Raw genomic sequence first — 22,417 nt, 5'->3', positions numbered from 1 at the left:
TCCCACGGAAGTACAGGTTAGTTGTCTTTCCCAGAAATACTGGGACCACCCTTTCCGTCTTTTCATTTAGCCTAAGGCAGAAGGGAAACTCTGGTTGCCAGCATGTGTGAATGGCTTTGAGCCAAAGGTGTACTGAACGGGGTTAATTTATCCATACAGAGAACTTGGTGACCCACAATAAATTTGTGATTTATTGCAGTACACTCCCCACCCCCCATTAAAATAGCTCAGTTGGTTGTGACATCCAATGAAGCATTCTTTTAAATAAGTGATATGGATCTGCTTCTGGGGAAGGCAGAACCTAGCTGACCCTGGCCACTTTTAAAAGCAAAGCAGGGCTGGGCCTGGTTACTGCTTGGATGGAAGACCACTAGGAAATATTAGGAAGCCTAAAACATTTCCTGGAAGAAGGCAGTGGCAAATCATTTTCATACTGCTCCCAAGAAAGCTATAGAACCATGACCATGAAGTCACCAGGAATCAAGTTCTCCTTGAAGGAGATCTGAAATAGATGTTGCTTTCCCAAATGCTAAAATTTAGCACGGACTGGACAAGGGCCCCCTATTGTATTAGCCAAACACTGGGCATCCTGTAATGGAACCAACCATTGCTGGCTCAGTATTAAAATCTGTATGGTAGACTCCACCAATTGGTACCACACTTGAGTATGTTTTCTCAGTATTTCTAAATACCATTCAATTCAAAGTGACCGTATCTTTTGAATCATCTGCTGACAAGTAGTTTTTTCAGCCAGACATGTTTTGTCCGTCCCTTATTCATCAGTGCTCCTTTTGGACAAGCGCTGTCAGGAAGAGTCTAATGGCCCGGCCAGCTGTCTTTGCAGGATCAGGACCAGCTAAAGACTTCTGGAGGGGGAGCCTGGCTGTCTGGGGATGGCATCATCTGTTCTCCGGGCATAAGGAATGGCTGCCCTGTCAAAAGGATCGATGGGTCTTGGTTATGTGCAAGGATAAGGGGAGAACTAGGACTCTAACTGGGGAGGAGTTGCACACGTTCCATGCCTTAAGATGGTGGGGCTTGGTGTTATTCGGTGGGGGACCATGGGGAATGGAGCCTGGCCTGGGAGTAGGGAAGGGTGCAGTGGGAAGCTGCCATTTGGCCCCTCTTCAGAGACAGGCTGGGGTAGCCTCCTTTTCTTCCAGGCCAGGGACATCTGCAGGGGAGTCAGAAAAGTCAAGATGCTGGTTGTAGCAGTGAATTACAGAATCACAAGATCCCCAGAAAGCTAGGCAAAATACAAACCAAGTGTTATTAAAACCATTTCAAGCTCCTTTTGACATTTTCATTGTACGCTTTTATTTGAAGACAAAATTAAAAATAAAGTAAGGTTCATTGAGGAAAAGCAACATTTTACTTGGGAAAGGACAACACATTTGAATAAGAAAACAAAAATTTCAAACTGCTGCTGCTGCTGCTATCAGAAGAGCAAGTCACAAACATGCTGTTAGAAGCTGGTCCGTTTCACTGCTGCTTTTTTCTCTAGTTGGTTTTAAAACATTTCAGTGTACAACACGAGAGGGAGTTAGGAAACGACAGAGTCCTTCCTTTACAACAAGGCATGACTGTTTGGAAAGTGTGTTACAGAAACTGTAAGTGCTCACCATGATTCTGTCTCGTGCAAAGAAGAACTCGTAAGCTCTGGGCAGCATAAACAACCAACCAAGCAACTCCCAGAGGATACATCATGGTCCATGCAGAAATGCACCAATCCCACTAAAGACGCATACACACATACTCGGTTTTGCTTTAGTGGTATGGCTTTGGAGGGAAGATGTAACACATATCGCCTTGATGTGACTATTGAGTGTTTAATGATTTATTTACTTATTTACTTAGGCTGGTACATGCAACAAAACTGTCCTCTTTGGAAACTGAAAACTCAAGGAAGGACACATGATGGTCGAACACTTTTGACTTTTGTTTGAAACTCCTCGGCTGCCTTTTGGTACAACCCTTTCTATTGCATCAAAGCAGACTCATGAATTTCAAATGCTCTTGGTGATGGTTTGAAGCCTACAGAGTACATTTCTTTTGTCTTACAGTGTTGCAAAGTGACTTCAGTAGGAAAATCTGTTACCATATATACTGACATGCAAACCCACAATTCTGAAAGGAGGAGGAAGGAGCAGTATGGAGTTGGGCCAATTTCATTTCATGGCTCATTGTTCCCTTGACTCTCCCAGTCTGTTGATGGCACCCGATTAACACTCAGCTGATCACTAGGGTAGCAGTTCTCTGTAGAGACTACATACACACACTTCCATCATACTATTTCTTTTCAGGGTTAGCAACATTGTGAAACTCACAGAAAAGGAGTAAGAGCTAGTAATCAAACAAATTAAAAGCAGGTGATAAGAAATCTAACTACCACAACTTTATGTCAATGACATGCACCCTCTCCATAATTTTCTATCTTCGCTTTCACCACTTCATATCCTGCCTTTTGTTCTTTAAAGAATTCACCTCTTTTCAGAGGGACACATGGTGCTATATTCTCACATTAAATGTTTGAACCAGATGAGGTTGAGATACAGAGATTGGTCTAAAATCACCTGGTAGGGTTCATAACTGAGTGGGATTTTGACCCTAGCATGCTCAGCCCAACAGCTGTACCACATTGCTGCTTGGTTAAGCATCAAGATATAAATGGAGGAAATGTATCATCAGCAATGGTGTGGTATATGGCTAATTTATGCCAGTGTCTCATGTGGGATAGTGCTGAGTGTGTTTTCTGAGCAGCTGCAGTGACAGACATCTGTGATGAAAATAGTGCATGTTGTCACCAGTCATCAAACAACTTGTAAAATGAGAATATAGCTGAAAACCAGTGTAAACCAGCTGAAATCCATAGTCCACTGGACGAACTAATGCTTTGCAGGCCCCAAATCTCAGATTCAATCATCTGAACTACCAGATAAGGTTGGGAAATCAGGCTATCTAAGAACCTGGAGAGCCAATACAAGAATAGATTATTGCGAGATTCATTCACAGTTCTAGGGCAGCTTCCTACAATGATAGAATTGGGACAACAGAGGACTTTAGGGCATTTTGTAGGATAAATGCAGGTAGCCCATAAAATTCTATACAATAACTTGCTCCCTGAAACATTTGGTTCTCCTGCAAATGGGGAGACCCCATAGCTCATTGGCAGAGCAAAAGGAAATAATGAATGCTCAGTTTCTCTTGAGACCATGTCAATTACCTTTCCTTGGCTCCTTGTAACAATGTTTTGGAATAGGGTGATTGGCAAAGAATTCTAGAAACAGTTGTAATAGGGAAGGGCAGCTGGTTTGTAATCAGTACATGTATATATGGTAACATTTAGCTCAATTCCAAAAGCATGGAACCACAAGCAAATTGTATGGAAATGGACAAGTGACCTGAATCTAATACTGGAGAGCAAAATAAACTGAAAATGCAATTTAAACAAACAAACAAAATTAAATAATATTTTCTGTTTTTAAAATGTCAAAAGGACACCTTGTCCATGATACCTTATTAGACACAAAATCATATTCTAATTAAAAGCAAAAACAACTTATGGCTATGAATACCATTCACTCAAATAGATTTAGTATTTCTTAGGCTGATCAAATTTTCCATTAAAAGAGTATTTCATACATTTGAAGTTATCAAAAATATATGTCGAAAATTAGATTCCTTTAATATTCTATGTAAGAGCCAGGCCTCTTTCCAAAACACTCATGTGGCGAGGCACACAAAATACGGCAGTATTTTTAAACATTTTTTAAAGAGACGTATAAATGAAAATACTATTTGGGAGGCAAAATTCCCCGAGGACAATTAACACACAGTATTTACAGTATTGTGCATCCATGTATGTACAGAAATTTAAAGCACACAAAATTGTGCATTTAGTGTACACAAGTTGAAACTTTTCACATACACTCAGTTGCATGAACAGCAACAAGTTACAATAAGAATCAGAACAAGGATAGTCAATCAACAGCCAAACTGCTCTATATAGACAAGGCCGGATGGTATTCAACAGGATTGGCTGAAAACATGTTGCCTTCCGAGCTGCTGTGCGCGCGCACACACACACACACACACACACACAATCAAAAGTTTATGCCCCAGCATCCTCTGCTTGGGGCATTGCAAAGGACTGAGGGTGCACTTTTGGAGCCATGCTGGTTTAGTGGCAATCTGCAAAATACTGCCATTGCATGTAGCCATTTTGGCTGTTTTTGTGATCAGGCTGATCCTGGTATTAAACATCTCTCATGAATCTCATTTACAACTTTTTTTTTTCTAAGATGCTTGTTTTCCCTAAGGGAAAAGAGTAGGCATAATTCTGGCTAGTGGCTAAATTTTCAGACAAGAGAGTGAAAATTGGGAAACACTAGCTGGTCCCTTCCCTTAGATAGTATCTTTGCCACCCAAACGCATCATCTTTCATGACATTCATGTTCAGTTCTCCACGTACCATAAAGTTCTCAAAGGTATGGGAGAAGTTACTGTAGTACAGCACGTTCTCTGCTTGCACACCTTAGTCTTTTAATTTCTGAAGCACGTGTCTCCGTTCGCCACCCACTGTACAAGCCCCTTGAATAGGGCTGCTTTGGGTTTGGATCCATAAAAGAAATTGCCAGCTATCTAAGTCACAGTTCTGAAGGATGGTCAGCACTGCACCGTTCCCAGTTTTCACACCACCAAGCTGCAGGGCCAAAAACTTTGTCATCGCTAGCCTTCGCAAGAAGAAAATGCAACCAACTTCTCCCAGGTGGGCAAAACAGAAAGGAAGAAAGAGAAACCTCTTTTCCTGCCACCCTTGTGGTGGCTTAAACTGTGTCACTGCGGGCTGCTCACTCAGTTATCTTACTTGCTTGTGCTTAAGTTTGCATTCCCCTTCCTGCACCAGTTGGGGGACATAGTCAGAATATTGGGCAAATTGTTTTCATCCAACCTGGAGCAGGCAAACCAATGTTGCAGGCATTACATTCTTCTGAGGAGGGCTGTCTCTCACTTTAACAAGTGCAGTATTTTGTGCTAAGAAGGGCAAGCTGCAATGGATGTTTGGGGTTCTGGTGCCAGGTCCAAGTGAGGGGTGTGTGTGTGTGTGTGTGTGTGTGTGTGTGAAAGGACAGTCAAAGAAATTATGTTTAGGTGTATTGGAGAGGTTGTACGTGGCAATCTGCATGCCAGACTGTCCAAGTGAGAAAAGCAACAAGTTTAGTGGTCCAGCTCACCAAGCCCTTGCCTTAGAAGATGCCCCCTGGCTTCAGTGGAACTATTCTGGAATAGCTGGCTTAGCAATTCATTCTAGGTGACTTCCAAATTTTAAAAAATAGGAAAACACCCACTCCCTGAAATGTGGCTTGGTAACCATGCCTGCTCACCCCTCGTAGTATGTGCAAGATAGATTTTCCTTTTTCAGCCTCAATTATCTCCTCTTGAATTCGAGGAAATTCAAGCAAAAACCATCCCCATCATACTAGAGAGTAAAACTCAGTGGGCCAGAGTTGGGATATATTTCCATTGGGTGGACGCTATGGAGCATTTTGCTTTTGGCATCAACAGCACTGAAGAAAACAAGGTGATTGTATGTCCAGAACTAGGTTTCTGGCTGTTTTACCAATTCAAGGGGTTTTTATCTTTGCAATACAGTAACATCAGGAGGGAAGCATCCATCTTCCTGCTACATGGGGTGAGAATGCAATGGCTGAAGGAAGGAAAAAAAAACCAGATCATTTGCCACAGTAACCAGATCTTGATATTTTGATCTTGATAGCTACTAAATCCAAAATCTCATAAACACAAATACAAAAAAACTGTGTTTGGGGTATGTGTGTGTGTGTGTGTGTGTGTGTGTGTGGTTCTTCCTGATGGCAAAAGTTAACTCTTCCTGAAGAAACTCTGAATTGTGCAACATCTTTTTTCAAATATACCAGAAACCATTCCATAAGGCAGCATCTCTCTCTCTCTCTCTCTCTCTCTCTCTCTCTCTCTCAATCTCATCTCTATCTATCTACCTCCTATAACAGTCATGAGCCAAGCATTTAAAGAGTTGACCAGCAACTTAACACATCATTTTGGTGAGTGTGTATGTAACACATAGAATAGAAAGATGCATATATCTTTTCAAAACATTTATATTTAAAAACTCTTGGTATTAACTTTGGGAATAAAACATTTCCCTTACCTGTATCCATATGTATGTATGTATGTATGTATATGGAACTCCCTTTTCTCTTCACACCATTTCAAATTTTCGTTGGCTCCACTGAAAAAATATTTACACTTCCACAAAGAAGTAGAAATTTATAACTTTCTGCATGGGCACTATAGTATCTAGGCATTAATGAAGGTGTGGTAACTAATCCATCAGAAAACAGAATGCTGCTGTTGTTTTTGATACCAGTATTTTGGGGGCCGATTTTCTGCAAGTGAGCAGACACCAGTGAATGCTAGTTGCAAGTCTTGATAGTTACATGGAAAATCTGGCATTTTTCCTTAAAATTAGTATCTGGCTGCAAGTATTCACTCTGCCCAGGCAAGAGATGACCAGCTCCTCTGTAGACATCAGTGCATTTAACAACATCCATAAAGGTTATTACTGCATTCAAACGGCTCCAGGATCTGCGAGTCCCCTGATAAGGCAGGAGTCCTGATCGTCCGGATACTTGCAAGCATGCTTGGTTCCTTCTGCCTTCCCTACAGATCAGCGGGCTATAGGGACTACAGAGGTACCCATGTTCTTGTGAACAGTGCAGGTAGATACTTTAAATCCTGTGGGAGCAGCTCTGCAAAACCCTTTTGATGATGGCCACATTTACTTGAGTAAAACCTTCTCCATTCCCTCCATTTTACTATCAATTAAACTGCAAAACCACCTAGCAGCCCCCTCCCCTTTCCAGGTCCTATAACATATATCGACAATTCCCATGATCCATTCCCAACTAAGAAGTGGCCCAAGGCAGTTAGTGTCAAAGGAACATGAAGAGCTCCAAGAGTTGATAGTCACAAACATTTCAAATTTTGAGCAACATTTTTAGTTTTTTTTAAAAAATGGTCTTCCATTCTAACTATGAAACATCACCTCGACGGCTTCAAAATGTCATTGGTGTGTGGCACTGCACTCACATTTCAAAGTAAGCATGTAGTCTTAGACAAAATATTTTGATCTTGATAGCTACTAAATCCAAAATCTCATAAAATATGTACTATTTATTAGCTATTAACTACCCATTATCAGCTTGAATATCACTGAATATCAAAACCAGATTTTGTGATAATTGAATAGTTTGACTATTCAACAAATATGTGAGCTTATGGAGAAACAAAGGATATTCAACATTTGCAGAGGGTTTTTTCCCCCCAGCAATAAACTTATTTCAGATCTAGCAGCCCCTGCTCCATTGAATATGTTTCTCCCCTATTATCCTGCCACAAACCAAACATCTGGTGATAAACCCTACATGACATCACTTTTTGCTGTCTTCACTGACCCCAAAGTTTCACTGAGAGCTGATTGTGAAATTATTGCAGCCCACTGGCATTAGTAAGCTCGGTGGCTTCTGAAACAAATCCAAACCAACATGCCTAATTAACGGCATTATAGGATTGATGAGGGTAAATTCTAAGAATCAGGAAAAGGTAGAAAACTATCACTGCTTTGAAAATATAAATTGCCAGGCTGAATTCTGATATTTCTGTCAGAGGCCTCTTGGTCCATTGATAAGAAGGTATCTATGCAAAAATAAATGGATGTAATCAGCAAGCATGAAGGTGAAAAGAAGATGTGCACCATTTATGATTTTTCAGGGAGAAAACTGCTGGAAATATTAACTGTTCATGCTAACTGTGCTCATCTCACTAAAGTCTCTGGCATTATTGATATGCTACTTTGCCTAGAGTTGGCAATGCAATGAAAGCAAGTGGTATCTTTCATAGGGTTATATCTTTGGAGTCTAACTTTCATGGAACTTCTCAAGTCTCGCTAAAAATACTATCAACTTCATGTGAAGCTGAGTCCTTAACACTTTTTTGTGCGATTTAGTGTTTATAATTCTCAAACTAACATGAAAATATTACATTAACTGAATACTGTAGCTATAGCATCAGCAAAGTGGGAAAGTCGGGGGTAATATGTTTGTGTATTAATTTGTCTAAAGGAGTCAAACCTTTGTTCTGTTATTATCATGGAAGGTTGCAGTGCAATGCCAAAAAATGCCATTATCAGTAAATTTACTCCATTTTCAACTTAGGGTTCAGTTAATTAAACTCACCTTTCATATATTGTTTCATGATTCAAAATTTCCTATGTAATACTGAGTTAATGCCCAGATCTGGGACTTTATAGGGAAGCATATTTTTTTGCTTCATAAGTCCAAGTTCCTACCCGGAGCCACCTGGGAGGTGAGATCCTATATGAACATCCATCTGCGCACTGAGGAGTTGTGTAAATTGAAGGGGATTCAAGTGAGGGTAATCCAAAAGGTGTACTTACATTCAAAATATTAAGATAATTAGATTTTACAAGAAACAAATAAAGATAAGCTGTGAATGGAGGCTCACATTTTCAAAATAGTTAATCAGTATATCATGATGAAGAACCCAACCTTTGCCAGGCTTTGCCATTACTCCTAAGTGTGCCCACAAAATTATGCTGCTCATTCTGCATTTTTGGTAGGGTGAACTGTCAAGTCCCATTGACTGAACAGCTGAAATGAAAGAGAAAGGATAAGGTGACAGACTTCCTTCCACATAAGATTGCCAGCTCCTGTCTCAGAGGTTGTCTCTAAAAACTGTATCTGTTTATATCACTTAGCATGGTTTCAACCTGAAGAACATTGGTATTTGTTAACCCGTAATGTGCAAAAAATTATCTTTAGGAGAGAAAGTGGACTGATTTAATGGTTTAGGGTAGCTATGTCCTGAAAGAATTTTTCCTGTTCAAGTGATATAGCTGAAAAATGCTGCAGGTGCAAAACGGCTCATACTCTTGTAGATATTAAAATTAGAACAGAAAAAACATCTTCTGGGAGGCTTGAAGCATGGGTGGACTTTTGTCTCCCAGTAAAACTTTGGGATCAGGAAAAAGATCCTTTTCAAAGATCTTTACCCCAGAGGGCTACAAAAGAGGGAAAAGGATAAAATCAGATAATCTGTATGGCTTGCCCCATTTTGAATTTGTCTGCAGAGACCTTGTTGGCTGCACCACTGACATCTTGTCATTCTTATAAATCAACATTCTTTTTCTGAGCAATTGCTATGAATTGTCCATATTTGTCCTTAATGATGTTGTGTTGCCCAGTCTGATGAAATATGATAAAGTCACTGTTGCTCAGAAGAAGAGTATTGTTTAAAAAATCAGCTCCCAGGGGCTGTGAATACTAGTCAATAAGTGGGGGACAAAGCTGACTGTTTGGGATGGGAAGTTCCTACAAGCTTCTTTTTCATGTGAAAAAGATAACATTTCTTTCTGCCCTATTAAAACACCAAATAAGCCTAAAGAGTCAGGAAACAGCCTTCTTACTTTAGAAGTAGTAGTGCAAGTAAACATATATACAAAAGTTGAGCCTTTCTATGTCTTCTTTTAGAAAACCATACTGAAAATCTGCTCTCAGTCTGGTAGAGACGCGAATTGAGACTTCTGAATGCAAAGTTTGTTTTGAAGAACTAGTCTTCCATTTGTGGTAACTGTGATCATATTTTGAAGGCAGGCTTGAGGAGCAGCGCTACTGGGCAACATGATCTCCTAAAGATCACTACTGAACACTTCGGTGATGTTAGAACAAGACTGATCTTCTGCAATCCTGCCCTGACCCAAAGGGCTGTGCAAATCTGTATGATCTCCAGACCGGGTGTTACCTTCAGTGGACAACGTGGTCTTGTAAGGCTCAACATATATCCTGCGGATGTTTGGCCTCAGTTCCTGGTATTTGTCTTTCCCTTCTTCTGGGAGGCTTGAAGCATGAGGTAAGAAAGTGCTGCGGGGACAATCAATAGAAATGCTGATCTGCTCACCAGGAGTGGGCTCTTGAGAGAAGTCCATGGCTTGCATGAGATGGGGAGTGTAGAGACCTTCAGAAAGAGAGACAGACTGGGTCTCACTGTGTACACGGAGCCAACGATGGTGTCGGCTGAAATAACTGTAGTGCTGATGTTTCCCATGTTTCTTCTTCCCTAGAAAACTCAAGGATTGCCTTGAGCTGGAATTCTTTTCTGTGCTTTTTGGTGAAAGCCTTCCTATTGACAGGCTCTGCATGTTCTCTGTAGACTGGTCCACATCTGCCTCTAAGACACTGCTTCCTCTTGGGTTTTGTTTTGGAGTTAGGCAAGGTTTGATATCATGGACATGGAGGACATCTGGGGCACTGCCACTCAGACAACTCACTGCCTGATGGGAGATATCCTGGGAGGATGAATAAACCAAATCCAGCTCCCTTGGACTCAAAGCATCACTAGAATCATAGTCACTGTCGGTTGGGAGGAACACTTCTGAGCAACCTTCTTCATCAGAATATGGCTGGGAATCTGCAAAAAGAATAGAATTGATTAACCCTGGGCAGACTGCATGTTTTAGCTGCATGCCTATCTATCTTCTGCATCAAAATGAACCTGCGATAGAAGGCTTCTTTGTTACTGAATGCACTTCTACAAATACGAAGACAGGAAGTTAAGAACTGTTCTGCTGTTGGAGGCATCATGTCCTACTGAATAGCTTCCCTTTGGTGGAGGATGTGGAGGAATGTATTGCTGAAAATGTTAGTGCTGATCAGGATGGGGGTGGTGGGATCATGGCCCATTGAGGAGATAGCTTTAGACTGCTTGCTCCTAAGCAGATGTACTCAGGACCCTCATTTATTCTGAGAAGGAAGCTGAGCATTCTGGTCTCAAGGCTGTGTAGAATTACTTGGCCATCAAACACAGAAGGGTCCATTGTAAGATATAACAAGAGGGACTTCTTTGGAAAAATTCTACTCAGGAACGATCTCTGCTTCTGAGTAAAAGTCTTATTCAGCCTTTTTTTTTTTTTTGCTAAGCCCTTTCTAAGGGTCTACAACTGAGCCTGTTATGGAGTTCTGATAGCTCAGCCTTCTCTTTAAACTACTACTTGCTATAAACATTGACTTGGTTGACATGTCTTAAACCAGAATATAGTTTGTTTAATTTTGGCTTAATGGGGTGACTGAATCCATCTGTTGTGGTTTATGAAGTGTAGTTTGTAGCTTAGTTTTATGGGTGAATCTAGTCAATATGGCTTATTCAATAAGCCATGATTTAAAACTATGGTTTAGTGTGATACATGAATTCAGCCCATATCTTCTGACAGGGCTACCATTTCTGAGCTGTGAACATTAGAACATTCATTCTGATATTTTTCAGCCCCAAAATGGTAACCCTTTTATTCTTGAGTTATCCTGGTTTAGTGAAATCTTGGCTTTTGATTCTTGGACCAACTCTTGCATCTGCTTTTGATCACTGATTTTGTTTGATGCTTCATCTCTTGCTTGAAACTCTGGCATGGACCTTGGATTGATAGATAACTTCACCATGAGTTATTGGCTTTATGCATTATTGACTTCTCTATCAGTTTGCATGTTCAGTTGTCCAGCCCCCTTATAGTTTTAGGCTTGCTTAAAACTATACCTCACATTTGCATGCTTTGAAACTGTGGCAACATATGAGAAAACAAGAGGTCCATTAGAAGAATGCCAAATGAATGGCTGTTGTGCTAGATGTATTTTCAGAGCAAAAGCAGGTCTTAAGCAGTGCCTAACTCTGCAATGCTCGTAGTCTGAATGGAAATGTGTATAAGCTCTACTCTGAAATTTATGATAACAAAAGGTATGATTAACCACTATTGTTATTCATTTAGATCCTGCATGCTAAATTCCGCTAACATTAAAACAAATAGGTTAAAACAGAATCTAGCAAAATGCAATTATTTGGAATCTGAATGATTTGCATACTGTATTCTGCACAGTTTTAACTACATTAAATTGGACCACATCCTGTTCAAAGGACTATTTTATCTTTATTTAATAATGGAGTTTTCTGTTTAATTTTATCACAAGACTTGATTATATTACTGTTGGTTGCATACTTTTTTTTGGTAAGCGTGTTAAACTAGACAGAATTAAAACTGCAATCTTATGTGCTAGATTTGGGTTCCACGGTACAGCAGACCTGCTTGTCCAATGTGAAAAGGGAGTTGTTTGTATGGAATAAGAGGTCCAAGCACTAACTCCACTTCTGGGGCCAAATATCAATTGCAGGTGCCACTAAACAAGAAAAGAGAAATGGATGGACAGATCCACGCAGAGAGGACTCAGATCTTGATGGGAAAAATTGGCCGTCAGAGCCTCAAGGAAGGAAGGTGAGGCTGGAACCTGCGACACTGGGAAGCTAAAAGGGATTATGAAAAAGTTCGGGAGAGGCTTCCCAGGCCTCCTCCAAGCTTCTGATCCATCATTAATTTAGCTTAATCCTTGGGCCCATCAGATAATCCTTGGGCCCTGTTATTATTCAGAAAGGAATGAACTTTTTTTACTAAAGGGGAAAAGCACAGAAAGCTTGCTGCTGTTCTTCCTGCATTTTCTGGACTACCTGACTCTAGACAGCTGGTCTAACCTTTTGGAGTTATTGCCAGCTGCAAGGGCTTGGATTCTTTGGAAAGTCCCAAGGCTGGTACGTGATGCCACTCAGCACCGCATCTGTTCCCAACACAAAAACGGAGAGACTAGACAAGCGTTGGAAAAAAAAATGAACCAAAATAAAAACAAGTCTTCAGTCTCAGAACGCAAACATTAGCCACATGCTCTTCCGACAGTAGATTTATTCTGATGCTAGGCTGTTTGTGAAAGAGGCTCTGTTTTTATGTGCAGGTCTCAGTTTTCGGTGTGCATGACATGGGAAATAATTAATATCAACTTGTTACCTGAACTACATACTGGAGGGTGGGGAAGTGAAGAGTATTCTGTATTGATTATGTGCTTCTGCATTTGTATGCTGTGCATGGATACAGATATAGATATTCTGCCATGACAGATTGGGCAGAATGGAAGGAGGTAGAAGAGTAGGGATTCCTAGTGGCCACTGAGTTCAATGGAACATTAATACCCCCACTGTGCTTAGTAGGACAGTGATAACTTACACTTGCATTCCCCTGCCTGGCCCTCTTCCAACTAGAAATGATATTTGTTATCCAACACATCTGGAGGGCACTAGTTGGGGAAGGCTAACATACATCATCTGCTTTATTAGTATGAAATGATGATGGAAGGGCCAGGAATGGACTCTAAAAGATAAAAGGGTTTCATATCAGCCTGTTCATTCTCCATCATATTACCATTATTCTGCTGACAGTGTGAACCCTCTGACAAAGTTATATTGACAGTCAGGTGCATCACAATACCATTACATCAGGGTAGCCTTCAACCAGTGTATCCCTGATGCTCACCAAGCACAGATACCCTGGGAGAAATGCATCTTTCAAAATATTTTATTTTGCTAAACTAATCAACAAAAGAAAAGGATAAAAAAAAAAGATAACAGCACTAAAAGATAAACACAATTTCAAAATTGTTCAGCATAACAATTCAAAACAAGGAAAAAAGAAAGGAAAAGGAAAAAGAAATAAAGGGCTGGGAATTATGTTAGAAACAGAATGAGTCCAAAACACTTTGACCATATTACTCAAAAGTCTTCCTTGCTCCTTTGTTGAAAAAGACTAATTCAAATGTCAACATAGAACGTATATCTACAATTCATTGCTGCAAGTGTATGCATTATATATTTTGCATTCCATGTTTTCAATTTGCATGATTTATAATAATTCTTTAACCAACTCCCATGCCCCCCATCCATAATTCTTGATACTATATTTTGATAAACTGCAAGTCCCAGAAATATACACATGAAGAACATAAACATTTTTCACATAAACAGTGATTGATCCAGAATCATGCTAATAATTCTGTTGATGTCATCCTCAAATGTAACAATAACAAAACAAGACCAAACCATATGGATTAATGTTTTAACTCCTGAGTTATGCTTCCAATATCAAGAGGATGGTATGCAACCCTTACTGTACATTCTCTATGGTGCACAGCATATGTTAAACATTTTTGTTGTTGCTGTTATACTAACCTCATTTTAAGACCATAGGAAATCAATTTCACACTGTTTAATGCTCAGATGATTGTGTCAGAATAGGACATTCAAGCTCATTATTCCAAAATTCCACATTAATACCTAATATCAGTTTAATCTACTTCTTCCAGTTTCCTCTAAAGAAGGGATATGGAGCTTAGAAGCCACAGATAATTCCCCCCCAATTTTTTACTACTCAAATAAGAACCCAAATAACAACTGCAAAGGTGCGTCTTAAAGGACTTCTGCCAAATGTAAAAGCCCCCAAGTGGATGTATCTGGAGAATAACAATGTACGTTTTGAATAGTCAACTCAAAACTTCAACTGAATGCATGTACAACATGTGCATGTGGTACCCTATAAGATAGGGTCTGTAAGATATGGGGGGGGGGGAGGTTCTGCAAAAATGGAATGAAACCAGATTGGTGGCACTTCACATTAAAAAAAGGGGGCAGAGGTAGTTTTAAACTTATCCCTGAGAAAAATGGGAAGTTTGGGATGAATTATCCATAAAGTGTACTGAAAACATACTTTATTGCCCAAATGGGGGTAAGATAAAAAGATAAAAGCATACAGTAGCATGCAACCATGAGTGAGCTGGGTGGCCATATACATTCCTTAAATAAATAAAATAAAATAAATGCAAGAACTAGTTCTGATGGCTGTATATTACCCTCAATAACAGAAATACTACTCCATATCACTTCCTGGGAATGTGGATGGCTGTTGCTTGTGGGTTTCCACCGATACCTTTCCAGCCATCATGGAAACACTTGATGGCTTGATATAGTGTTTGGCTTTCATGCTTTCTGATAACTTTATATCCCTAACTGGCCTCAAGTGTTTGATGGAGGCTTTTTAAAAAAAAAAATTCTGCAAACTTCTGTGGAAAAGAAGATGGAGAACTGTAAGACTCCAAGTACTGTTGGTAATTTTTTTCTTTATGTTGGTGTTATTCTGTGAACTGCCTCACTGTAGCTGGCTAGTGTAAAATCCAGGGTAGTCCTTGGAGGGAAGACCCTTGAGAAGATCTGTCACAGAGATTAATATTTGGTGTTACGCTGTGCCTGTATACACCACAAGTTCCATTGACAGAAGCCTATGAGGTCATCTAACTTTAGTAAATATTAGTCAGAACTAATTGGAAGTTCTTGACACAAGAGCTCTAAAGAGAAAGCCAATTAATTTGCTCTGCTGTCCTGCTCTCTGAAAACTCACTTCACATTTCTGGTTTCTATTAGAACAAATCTGGACATGCTTCCTCTTATATCTGATATCTGGTTGCCAAGGCACTATTCTGTGTTATTCTTACATTTTAAAGTAAAGCAATTATTAGGATTATATGGATAAAAGGATTATTCGAGTGGAGTGTTGATTTATGGTCTTTGTTATGATAACATAATATGATAACATAATAAAGAGATTGTCCAGATTCTAGATTCATTTAGGTTGCATTGCCATCTCTTAGGTCATCTGAATGGATTTCCTAGATGCAGCCAAGAAATGGAGGGCATTTGAATGTCAAACAGATCCTTATAGCTCACGGGCAATATTAATCTGCTTCCCCATAAAATTTAATATAACTCTGTAAAATCTCAATATCAGACAAATCAAAAATTGCTCTTCAAGGTATGGAGTTAAAGCCAAATAAAATACATGTCCAAAGGCTTGTATTGCCTTCTTGCTTCTGCATTTTATTCTAATGTCTCATTAATTCATTATTATTTTCCAGGGTCACAAGCACTGGGGAAAGGAATCCAGCAGAAGTAGGAGTAACAGAGTCAAAGATAGCTGAGAGGTCGGGGATGACAACATGTGGCCCTCCCAATGCTGTTGGACTAGAATTCCCATGATTCCTCAGCATCAGCCATGCTGATAGGATTGACTGGGGTTTCACAACACCTGGAAGGCCACCAGTTGCCCATGCCAGTGCTCAGAAGATACAATTGTGCTGTTTGTTGCCCAGAGAGTGCCGAAGTTTCCCCCAGAAGCACTTTATAAACCTGGAAGCAAATGAAAATCCGGTTGAGACCGGATACTCAGCTCAGCAAACTGGATACTATACAATACTCTCCAAGGTGAACAAAGAAACAAGTTTAGTTGCAGTTTTTCAAAACAGGGTGAAATAACTAGGATGCTTCCAGATGGAGGACCCCACAGTGCTACCGGTCAGAAGACACTGTGCAGCTATTCTGTCTTTCCTTCTTTGTGGATATTCTGTAATAAGAAAAAAGCAGCTGGACGAAACATGAGCATTCTAAGAATGAGAAGAAAGACTGCACAATATGTGATTACCCAGGTCTATATTTTCCGGGCCACTTAATGCTTCCCAGACCTTGTCTGAAGTTCTAACCAAGTCTCTCTGTCCTTCAGCTGTGCTCCAAATTCCTAGGTATATGCAGAAAGTACTTGCATTCCCAGTGCTCTCTCTGATCAGAAATAAGTCCCGCTCCTGCACAGACCAAGCTGTTGAGCACCTATTGTTGTCCTTTTGTAGCTAAGCCAGTTAAATTCTGACTCAGCCATGGGACTAAAGAAAACCTTACTAGAACAATTTTACAGCATTAATTCTTATGTTGGACTAGGAGAAAGTCTTAGTCTCTGAGTTCATGGGCTCACCCTCCAACCCTGAGGTCAAACTGTCTTGCTGACCTACAATTTCACTGGGCTTCCTTTAGGAGTTTTTGTGCTCACGTTATTGGGCTTACTGAGTAGAGGATCAGCTCTAGTCATTAAAACACATACGTGTACATGACAACAACTGAGAACAAGGCAATAGCTGGATGATTATTTTAATGTTCCACCAATGGCTAGCAAAAGTAATACTAGTGGCAATGGAGAGATTTGTGGTGCAGTGTGGAAATATTTCTGAGGGTTGAAAATGATGTGAAAGTGTCCCAATTCTTTTTTTTTTGCAAATTCTGCACTCAGATGAAGAAATTGCGGATTTGTAAAATTTATACATCTACTGTATCCATATCCATATCCATATCTACACTGTATAGATCAGACTCAGAGATTACATACCCACAGATATTCAAGCAGAACAGTTGTAATACTGATTAGAATACATCACATGAGTTGTGCTAATTCTACATTGATCACACTAATGGGGTATTCTAGGAGGCAAATTTGGATGATGCCAAGTTAGGGAAGGGAACACTTCAGAAGGATAATGCTTCCCTGGTTAATTTTACTGAATAATATGTCAGGAATGGAGATCTATCATAGAGATGCCAAACCCAGTGGCAAACATAACACAGCTGCCTTGAGTTCTCCAGGCAGCTCTAGCTTACAGTTGTGACTATGTTCTACTGAATCAAAAATTGTGGAAACTTTGTGCCTTGATGAAAGAGATGAAAATATTTTCCCCTTACCACTCACTGCTTTTCTTCTTTGTATCTCCATCTCTGGAGAGGGAGGTGGGGATGGAAGACAGTCGAGATGGGAGGATGTTGAGCTTATTTTCTTCTGCAGGGGTTCCTCTGAGAGATCCAAAATTTTCATGACTGGTAAGCCAGACGTTGTTGGTCTATACCGTGCATACTGCAGTGCTTCATTGATCCACCTCATTTCACGCCATATTTCATCAATTTGCTGCATGAGGAAGTAATACAGACATATTTTAACAAGCAATTTTTGTTTTGTTTGACAAGTGAGATGAATTTCTGTTAATTGCAAGACAAAGATAATGTTAGTAGAATTTGACAATGATCTCTAAGATGAACTGCCTTTTCATGCACTCAAGATTTTTCACTGTACCTTCTTTCATTTTCCAGAGTATGGCATTTTGTTTGCATTATTAAATTTTGTTTATATAGGAAACCAGAGCAGCTCCCAAGTTTTTATCAATTCTGGCTTTCTGGTTTTTTTAACAGTAATTTTATTAAATATCACAATTTACAACAATAAAAACGAATACAAACTAAAAAAGATAAAAGAATGAAAAAAAAATAGAAGGTGCAGAAAAGGAAAAAATAGAAAAATAGAAAAGAAAGAAAAAATAAGAATATAGTAAAGAAAAAGAAAAGAAATATGTAAATAAATTACTTCCCCTTCATCACAAGTATAAACAATTTTAGTGACTTATCACCTTATCTTAAAATATAACAAATGATCTCTTCTTCCCATATCTTATCTCTTATCTATAAACAAATCCATAAAACCTCATCATTTCAGTCCTGATGTTAGCAAAAGTCCATTAAGGCTTACCAGAAATAACAACATATCTATTTTAACCTTGATCAAATAAACCAATTTTATATTCCTTCCTTTTACTTCTAACAACCTTGATCTTTAGTCCCTTCAAATAATGTCTGAGGACCTGATTTCTTTTCATTTTTTCTTTGTCCCTTCTCACAAAATTCTTCAAAGCTTTAACAAGCCTCTTTTGTAAATCCAATATAGGAAAATTATCCAGGTCGCTCTGGAAGTGATATTAGGAAAATTATCCATCTAGCGAGCATCTAGATGGGGTATCTCTAGGAGGTGGGGGGATGTTGATACATGTGTGAGATGATATCACCACAGACATGTGGCAGTGTTCCAGTTTGTTATAGGAACTGCTATATTCATAACCATTTATTAACTGCTTTTTAAATGTACATTATTGTTTCCTATAAATAAAATGGGGAAATTAATCAAAATGCCCTAAAACCCAAATTTAGGAGAGAATATAAAAAGCAAAACTCGAATTTCTAAATAAATAATGGCACATTGCCATCATTTTTTAAAAGGTTTGAATACTGAACGATTGATTGGCAGAGTATTCACAATATCTTCCAAGTTTGTTATATGGTGCCATTTTTCTCCATTTGGATTATTTTAATTTTGTCTGGTTATGGGGTTTTTTAATCCTTTTTTTTTGTTTGTTTTTGCAAACTAGCTGTTTGCCACCCAGAGTTATGGGCAGCCATATACATTTTCTAAATGAATAAACAAACAAATAAATCTTTACCTCTCATGTGATGTTATCCAATCTATCCTCATATGTATATAATAAAATCAAAGTACAACTGCTTGATTCTGAGCATGCCTTTAAGAGTGTCAGACACATGATATTGTACATGTAAATTAGGACTTACTTTCAAATTCAGCATCAGAAATTTATTTTATCTTAGTCAATCCTGAAAAACTTCTTTTCTCACGATTCCATAGCCTGTCTAGGTGCAACATACTCATCGCCTACATATAATTTTTACTTTCTAGTTTCTCGACAGTTCCCCTTTCAGAACAGCTTTTATGAACTCCTTTACTCTTTACAGTGTTTGGTTTGTATAGTGACTGTCTTAGATCTAGGATCATACAAATGCTCTTGTGGTTTTGCGGCTGCCGCTGAAGATTGTGGTATGTGGTGGACTGAATTAGTGTTTCTTTCCCCCCCTTTTCTGTTGCCAGTAGGTGGAATACAGCTGGTTTTCATTTGAGAAGGAACCTGACAGGTCCAATATGCTGTCACAGTAATTTGGTACAAACACGGTGGTTTAAAAAACAGCCACATTTTCATCAATCATAAGTGATCATACAACCCAGGGTGTAAGTTTCTGTCTTCTCTATGAAATGTTTGTCAGGAGCAGAACAGACCTCCCCACTTGTTAGAATCCTTAGTATTTTATATGTTATTAAAAAAAAATGTCCTAAAACAATTACAGTATGTGAATGAACATAATAATTTATGTCTTCTAACTTTTAGCATATGTACGAGGGTTTCATTTCTTTTGAATTAGCAAGCTTTTGACTGCCATTAGTTTTTAAAAATACAGAAATGAAAAAAATTGTCGACAATTATGCATACATCTCTCTTAGCCACACTATATTTGTTAAAGCAACCAAGAAGTAACAGGTAATAAATGCAATGATTGGAAAAAATGAAATCACTCTGTGAGATGGTGAAGCTGCTGGGAAGATGGAGGCTAAAAGTCAGGGAAAAAATAGGTATCCAGTGAAATGACCTATTTGGATGGTGAGAATTAGTGAACAGGTGGATGTGGGTGTAATCTGATTAATACAGGTCAGTCTAAAAGTGGTTACAAGCCTTGTTTATTAAGTGGTGTGGAAAAGAGGGCCCATGTAATAGTATTTGGGAATGACCTTGAGAGACTGGGTGAAGAGTTGGAATGGTCAGATAAGAGGGAGCATAGCCTACAGCTGCATAGTGGGAAGAGGAAGAGGCTCAGGAAAGACCCTCCCTAAGTTATTGGGCTGTAAAGGTGACAGTGGGAGAATTGTACTGTCAGACTTGCAAGATTTTGTTAATGCAGCTTTACAATAAAGTAGAACTAGCTTATCTGACCGTGTTTCCTGTCTGGTCTACTTAGTAAGGCTGACAGCCCATTGCTGAGCATTTGCTTAGTCCTTTAGACTAAGGACTGTTTAATAAAGCTAATGCTTTATTTACAAAATAGCAATGTCAGAGAAGAGAAATGGATTCCATCCTGGATTAAATATAAAGTTACCTGCAACTATAGAAGTGGCTAGAAATATCTGCCAATATAAACTATATTAAAAATTGATTGATTTGGTGTCATCAAGTTGGTGCTGACTTATAGTGACCTCATTGATAGATTTTTTCCAGGATGATCTGTTTCCAACCTGGTCCTTCAAGTCTTCCAATGGTGGACTCAGTACTGCTGTAATTGAGTTCATCCACCTTGCTTTTTCCTTCCACCTTCCCAGGAGTTTTCTCCAAACCAAAGCACAAACGCATCAATATACTTTCTGTCTTCTTCTTCGAGTCCAGTGTTCACTTCTATAGAGTTTCAAAGCGAAAACCATTGCCTGCATGATTCTGACCTTTGTGAGTAGATACAAAATGGCATCTTTCTAAGGCCTTTATTGCTACTCTACCAAGAGCTGGTCTCCTTACTTTGGTACTGGCATGTATATTGACCTCTTCCAATCTGTTGGTCACTGTGCCCTTTTCCAGATCTGCTGGCATAGTTTGGTTAGAACCTTTACAGTTTCTTCTTCTGCTGGTTGTCATATTTCTGTAGGTATTCCACCATTTTCTGTAGCCTTCTGACTTGATAATGATTGGAGTGCTTAGTTAACTTCAACTTCTAGTACTACAGGTTCTTGTAAGTAGGGAATATCTTTAAATTATTAGTATTAGTATTAATTAAACTCGTATGCCACCTGACTCTCAATGATTCTGGGCGGCTCATGACAATCAAAGAAATTCAATCAAATCAATAAAACATAAAAGATGGCAAGCGCAATGAAGCAACGGATATCACCCTCCTTCTCCAAAGGCCTGGGTGAAGAGCCAGGTCTTAATGGCTCTTATAAACAACAACAGAGTGGGAGCCATCCGGGGTGCACTTCTGGGGTTGTGACAGATGATAGATTGTTTAATCTTGAACGTTGGCATCTCTATTGTACAGAATTTGAATACATGCAATCCCTAGGTTAAGAACATCTGACTTACGGACAACTTGTAAGTATGAACGGACTTCCACAAAGCCTATTATATTAAAAAATTGAGTTAAATACAATAGTTTGTAAGAACAAACGCACGCACTACTTTGTGACACTCATGAAAACATTGTGCAGCTACAGTGGTTCATCGGCATGAGGAAGGAGAGTGCCATCTGCCATTTTAAGTCGGATCACATTGCCGTTAATGCTATGTTGAGTGTATTTGTATTTGGTTTAATTTTTAAATTTATTAAATTTTTAAAATCTTATTTACCCTTGAAACTATGCCTCTGAAGTGATCAGAAAGAAAAGAGGTGAAATGCCAAAGAACTGTATGTACCTGTTCCAACTTACCTTCAAATTCGACTTAAAGACAGGCTTAGGAACTGATCTCATTTGTAACCCAGGGACTGCCTATACACTCCTTCCACCTTCATTTGATTTCCTGGACTCAGTAACTCTATGTCCATTGTCATCCTTTAGCATACCAATTTGAGGTTGGAACTTTTTTCTGACTTTGGAGATCTTTTGGAAGACTTCCCTTGTTTTTCTGTGTCTGTCTCCATATTTGGTATCTTTACAGATGTTGTCATGATCCTGCTCCTTCTCTCTTCTAACAGCTCCCTGAAATTCTATGTTAAGTTCCTTTCTGAGATCGTCAGCTTCTCTTCTCTTCTTGGCAATTTCCACCTTTTGTTCTCATACCCAGTTACATTTCTTCTGTTTCTCGGTCTTTTGCAGTGTCTTTTCACATTCATCTTTAAGAACTTATTTTATTTCATTCCACAGTTCCTCTGATTCCCTATCAATTAGATTCTGAGCTTCAAAACAATTCTGAATGTTCTTCTTGAA

The 22,417-nt window shown here is 39.1% G+C and overlaps 1 protein-coding gene across 1 annotated transcript in view; it reads right to left on the bottom strand.

Annotated features, from left to right (window-relative positions):
• Positions 1 to 1,314: 1,314 nt before the first annotated feature.
• Positions 1,315 to 22,417, bottom strand: part of ANKFN1 (ankyrin repeat and fibronectin type III domain containing 1) — a 126,310-nt gene continuing 105,207 nt past the window's right edge. The window contains exons 16-17 of the mRNA XM_088138208.1: positions 17,527 to 17,746; positions 1,315 to 10,524 (exon numbers count right to left, since the gene is read on the bottom strand). Coding sequence (XP_087994334.1) covers positions 9,746 to 10,524; positions 17,527 to 17,746 — 999 coding nt within the window. The 3' untranslated portion in view covers positions 1,315 to 9,745. The remainder of the gene's footprint in view (positions 10,525 to 17,526; positions 17,747 to 22,417) is intronic.

Source organism: Python bivittatus, unplaced genomic scaffold (assembly GCF_059951505.1).
Source record: "Python bivittatus isolate LINGU-HERP-01145 unplaced genomic scaffold, Pbiv_v1 ctg000220_np1212, whole genome shotgun sequence".
Classification (NCBI taxonomy): Eukaryota; Metazoa; Chordata; class Lepidosauria; order Squamata; family Pythonidae; genus Python; species Python bivittatus.
The sequence above is the reverse complement of the archived record's forward strand: the minus strand, read 5'-3'. Positions and strand labels throughout refer to the sequence as shown.